This window comes from Delphinapterus leucas, chromosome 7, assembly GCF_059928025.1.
Source record: "Delphinapterus leucas isolate spDelLeu-1000000601 "Yukka" chromosome 7, BTC_Dleu_Yukka2, whole genome shotgun sequence".
NCBI lineage: Eukaryota > Metazoa > Chordata > Mammalia > Artiodactyla > Monodontidae > Delphinapterus > Delphinapterus leucas.
Window position 1 is genome coordinate 84,935,995 of NC_143135.1, and position 6,000 is coordinate 84,941,994.

A 6,000-nucleotide genomic window follows, 5' to 3' on the forward strand; every position below is an offset into this window, starting at 1 on the left:
TCCATATTAACAAATTGAAGAATAAAAACCATATGATCATCTCAATAGATGCAGAAAAGCTTTTGACAAAATTCAACACCCATTTATGATAAAAACTCTTCAGAAAGTGGGCATAGAGGGAACCTACCTCAACATAATAAAGGCCATACACTACAAACCCACAGCAAAAATCATTCTCAATGGTGAAAAACTGAAACTGTTTCCTCTAAGGTCAGGAAAAAGACTAGGATGTCCACTCTCACCACTATCATTGAAAATAGTTTTGGAAGTCCTAGCCACAGCAATCAGAGAAGAAAAAGAAATAGAAGGAATACAAATTGGATAAGAAGAAATAAAATTGTCACTGTTTGCAGATGACATCATACTATACATAGAAAATCCTAAAGATGCCACCAAAAAACTACTAGAGCTAATCAATGAATTTGGTAAAGTTGCAGGATACAAAATTCACGCACAGAAATCTCTTGCATTCCTATACACTAACAATGAAAAATCAGAAAGAGAAATTAAGGTAACACTCCCATTTACCATTGCAACAAAAAGAATAAAATACCTAGAAATAAACCTACTTAAGGAGGCAAAAGATCTGTACTCAGAAAACTATAAAACACAGATGAAAGAAATCAAAGATTACACAAACAGATGGAGAGATACACAATGTTCTCAGATCGGAAGACTCAATATTGTGAAAATGACTATACTAACCAAAGCAGTCTAGATTCAATACAATCCCTATCAAATTACCAATGGCATTTTTCACAGAACTAGAACAAAAACTTTTACAATTTGTATGGAAACACAAAAGACCCCGAATAGCCAAAGCAATCTTGAGAAAGAAAAACGGAGTTGGGGGAATTAAGCTCCTCAACTTCAGGAGATACTACAAAGCTACACTAATCAAGACAGTATGGTACTGGCACAAAAATAGAAATATAGATCAATGGTATGGGATAGAAAGCCCAGAGATAAACCCACACACCTATGGTAACCTAATCTATGACAAAGAGGGGAAGAATATACAATGGAGAAAAAACAGCCTCTTCAATAAGTGGTGTGGGGAAAACTGGACAGCTACATTTAAAAGAATGAAATTAGAACACCCCTTAACACCACACACAAAAATAAACTCAAAATGGATTAAAGACCTAAATGTAACACCAGACACTCTAAAAGTCTTAGAGGAAAACATAGGAAAATCACTCTTTGACATAAATCACATCAAGATCTTTTTTGACCCACCTCCTAGAGTAATGAAAATAAAGACAAAAATAAAGAAATGGGACCTAATTAAACGTAAAAGCTTCTGCACCGCAAAGGAAACCATAAACAAGACAAAAAGACAACCCTCAGAATGAGAGAAAATATTTGCAAATGAAGCAACTGACAGAGAATTAATCTCCAAAATATATAAGCAGCTCATGCAGCTCAATATCAAAACAACAAACAACCCAATCAAAACAATGGGCGGGGCTTCCCTGGTGGCGCAGTGGTTGAGAGTCCGCCTGCCGATACAGGGGACGTGGGTTTGTGCCCCGGTCTGGGATATCCCACATGCCATGGAGCGGCTGGGCCCATGAGCCATGGCCACTGGGCCTGCACGTCCAGATCCTGTGCTCCACAACGGGAGAGGCCACAACAGTGAGAGGCCCACGTACCGCAAAGAAAAAAAAGAAAAAAAAAATGGGTGGAAGACTTAAATAGACATTTCTCCAGAGAAGATATACAGATTGCCAACAGACATATGAAAGGATGCTCAACATCACTAATCATTAGAGAAATGCAAATCAAAACTATAGTGAGGTACCACCTCACACCAGTCAGAATGTCCATCATCAAAAGATCTACAAACAATAAATGCTAGAGATGTTGTTGAGAAAAGGGAACCCTCTTGCACTGCTGTTGGGAATGTAAGTTGATACAGCCACTATGGAGAACAGTATGGAGGTTCCTTAAAAAACTAAAAATAGAACTACCATATGACCCAGCAATCCTGCTACTGGGCATATACCCTGAGAAAACCATAACTCAAAAAGTTACATGTACCCCAATGTTCATTGCAGCACTATTTACAATAGCCAGGACATGGAAGCAACCTAAGTGTCCGTCGACAGATGAATGGATAAAGAAGATGTGGCACATATATACAATGGAATATTATTCAGCCATAAAAAAGTAACAAAATTGGGTTATTTGTAGAGATGTGGATGGCCATAGAGTCTGTCATACAGGGTGAAGTAAGTCAGAAAGAGAAAAACAATATCGTATATTAACACATGTATATGGAATCTAAAAAAATGGTACAGATGGGCCTATTTGTAGGGCAGAAATAGAGACACAGATGTAGAGAACGGACATGCGGACACAGGGTGGGGAAGGGGAGGGTGGGATGAATTGGGAGATTAGCATTGACATATATACACTACCAGGAGTAAAATAGGTAACTAGTGGGAAGCTGCTGTACAGTACAAGGAGCTCAGCTCGGTGCTCTGTAATGACCTAGATGGGTGGGATTGGGAGAGGGAAGTGGGAGGGATGTCCAAGAGGTAGGGGATATATGTGTACATATAGCTGATTCATTTTGGTGTACAGCAGAAACTAACAGAACATTGTAAAGCAATTATACTCCAATAAAAAAAATTCTAATTAGATGATGTCTCCAAGTGATAGCATGAATAAAGTGTTATACCTGGCCAAAAACTGCTAATTTTTGTTCTACTTAGCACTTCATTAGGCAAGGTAAAGTTTTTTCCTGGTATTGGGAAAGTGAATAATTGTGTAATGATAGATAATGAAACAAGTATTAGAAGTGGTTACGTGCCTGTACATGTTTCTTTCAGGATCTTTTACATCCCCCTTAAGCCAAAAAGTCAATGTGACCTCAGATGGCAGCTCCTGCCACTGTAGCTAACTGACATGCCACATGGGGGGAGCTAGTGAGATGCTGTTTTGAACACTTTCCATCACAGCTGCCGCAAGACCAACGGTGGTCGCTGGAGGGCTCCAGAATGCAAGGTTAAGGATCCCGGAGTTAAAACCTCTGACTTGTCTTCTCTCTTCATGAAGAAGTGTTTCCAACTGCTGGTGAATCTACTCACTGGGAGAGTAAGAGAGAAAGAATGAGCTTGATTTGAGCACTGGAGCAAAGAGGTCCAGAGGATATGCAAACGGGTCTAGCAAAAAAGTCCAAAAATCTGCAGTCATCTGGTTTAATCCCTCCTCTCCTATGTGAAGAGAGTTAGGGTACATCATGAGAGTAACACAGGGGAGATTCACTGCTGTGGACAGGGGGCAAGAGGAACTAGAGTTTGAGTTTTCAGTGAGGCAGCCACAGAGGAGATAAGAATCAGGTCCAGGAGTGTAAGTTCAGCCTCACAGAACAAGCAAAACGTGCCTTGAGTATTTGTCTGTTTTGTTTTTTTCTGAAACCATCCTTAAGACAAGAAAAACTTTAAATCACAAATCTGAAGACTTGAATCTAGTCCCAGTTCTGTCAATCAACAAAACTAGCTGATATTGTGGAATATAATTTGACCCACAGGATAGAAGTTGGTCAACCCCACACATTGGTTAAAATATCTATTTGTTCCAGAAATCACGTACCTAATCACTGGTTTTTCAAGAATTGATAATCGTGGGGACTTACAGTATTGTTTTGCAATATATTTTTTTTTTGTTTCTTGTTTGTTTGTTTGTTTTGTTTTTTTTGCGGTACGTTGGGCCTCTCACTGTTGTGGCCTCTCCCGTTGCGGAGCACAGGCTCCGGACGCGCAGGCTCAGCGGCCATGGCTCACGGGCCCAGCCGCTCCGCGGCATGTGGGATCCTCCCGGACTGGGGCACGAACCCGTGTCCCCTGCATCGGCAGGCGGACTCCCAACCACTGCGCCACCAGGGAAGCCCTGCAATATTTTTAACCTTTGGACACTTCTGCTATTTTTTGGCTTTTGGGGGATTTTCTGTAATACAAATAGAATATCATAAGCCCATATTATTTAATTCATCCTTGTCTAGAAAATATAATTGAGGCATAAGCTTCAGGCATTAGTTAACAATTGTTAATGAAAGATCTTAAAAGGACAGGTGACTATTCACCAGTTGCTTTGAGAAGACTAGCCACAAACAAGTTATTCAAATTTGTTCTCCAGGGAATTCCCTGGCAGTCCAGTGGTTAAGACATCTCACTTCCAAAGCAGGGCGGGGCATGGGTTTGATCCCTGGTCAGGGAACTAAGATCCCACAAGCCTTGTGGCACGACCAAAAATAATTTTTTTTTGTTCTCCAGAATTCTCAGTACCTCAAATAAGCCCATGTCTCTCCGCGGTTCCCTGCCCCCTCTAGTAAAGGTCAAGAGAATTCCCAAGAACCCTGTGTATTTGAGTGAAGTAGAAGCGGCCCTTCCCAGCTTCTGCACTTTCAACTGCAGCAGAGAAGGGGACCCTAGAGCTCTGTGTGTTTCTGGCAAGGTCCCTACCCTTCCCTACTGCCTGACACACCCCTATTATCTGCCCTTCCACCATTAAAACCAATCTCATTATGCCTTTAGCTTTGTTATGTCAGTCTCCACAAGGAGCCCCAACATCTAGGGTTACCCCTTATCCAGATACACCTCAGCACTTACCCTTCTGATTCCATCTCCCCTTTGCCCAACCTGCAAGCCTCTGGACAGGCAGTAAAATCCTCCGTAGCCTCAAACTTTTCTCTTAATAGTCTTTTACTTTCTTATTCTAAGTGAAACTTGATTCTCCTCTGAAGTCAGTGCTTCTCCTGCATCTCTCTCAAGTTATGGCTGACATACCACTGAGTCTGAGCTCGTGTGCTGGTCTTCTTTTCTCCCCATTGCCACTTCCAAATCATCCTCCTCCCCTCCTCCCTAAAAGCACTCAGCTTTGAGTTTGGTGTCAATGGACTATCCATCCATTAACCCTCTTTGTCACAATCATGTGCTGAACCCCGCCCCCAGGTCATACTCCCTCATTCCTTAATTTAGGTCCTGACTCACTATCATTCTCTCCAACATGACTCCTGTCATAATTTTTAGTGATTTCAATATTCACAGAAGATTATGAGTACCCTGATGTTTTAGTAAGGTTTCTCCTGAAAGTACACCCTGAAACAAGGGCTTTGGATACAAGTGGTTTATTTGGGAGGTAACCCAGGAAGCAGGAAGCAGGGAGCAAGGAGAGTAAGATATAGGGAAAGAGGAAAAGCCTCTGTAAAGGTGTGGCATCAAGGTCACCACTATGAAAAAAAAGGGGTGGGGGAGGGTAGTCAAGTCCAGTGAGACCTCCAGGAAGCATCCTGAGTGTCTCACAAAATTGTCTGTCAAAGGACCAGAGGCTGGGGCACTTATTCACTGACTTCTGACCCTACTGGCTGAGGGTTGTTCCCTGAAGCATATCTTCCTCATACTAGCTGTACTTTGTTCTTGCCTGTAAACCTAGCAGGCTCCTGGGCTTTCAGAGAAGACCTTGAGGTGAAAGCAGAAGAGGTGCCCTTTTCAGGTGGGAAGATGTCAGGGGGAGTCTGAAATGTCTTCTACCATAGCTGTTGCTGAAACCAGAAGTAGGTCAAGGAGATATGACTAGGACATCAAAAGCATCTGGAATGCCTGGCTTCTCAGTTCTCTTACCTCTTGTTTTCTAGTGATCCTGTCCTCTGCCCTACCTCAACTATTCTCCCCCTTGATCATAATTTAGCCATTGTCATTACCAATTTCACCCTCCAGATGCTTCCTTCTATCTCTCAACTTGGTCCCTCTTGTATCTTTTTTCTTTTTTTTGGTATTTTTAAAATATTTTATTTTTATTTTTTAAATAAATTTATTTATTTATTTATGTCTGCATTGGGTCTTCGTTGCTGTGCATGGCTTTCTCTAGTTGCAGTGAGTGGGGGCTACTCTTCATTGTGGTGCATGGGCACGGGCTGTGGGTGTGCGGGCTACAGTTGTGGCTCAAGGGCTCTAGAGCACAGTAGTTGTGGCTCGAGGGCCCTAGAGCGCAGGC

At 42.0% G+C, this 6,000-nt stretch overlaps 1 protein-coding gene across 1 annotated transcript in view; it reads right to left on the bottom strand.

Moving 5' to 3' along the window:
- Nucleotides 1–4,630, bottom strand: part of LOC111171302 (centrosomal protein of 78 kDa-like) — a 31,186-nt gene extending 26,556 nt beyond the window's left edge. Inside the window, 1 exon segment of the mRNA XM_089915885.1 lies at nucleotides 4,617–4,630. Coding sequence (XP_089772011.1) covers nucleotides 4,617–4,630 — 14 coding nt within the window.
- Nucleotides 4,631–6,000: the final 1,370 nt, after the last annotated feature.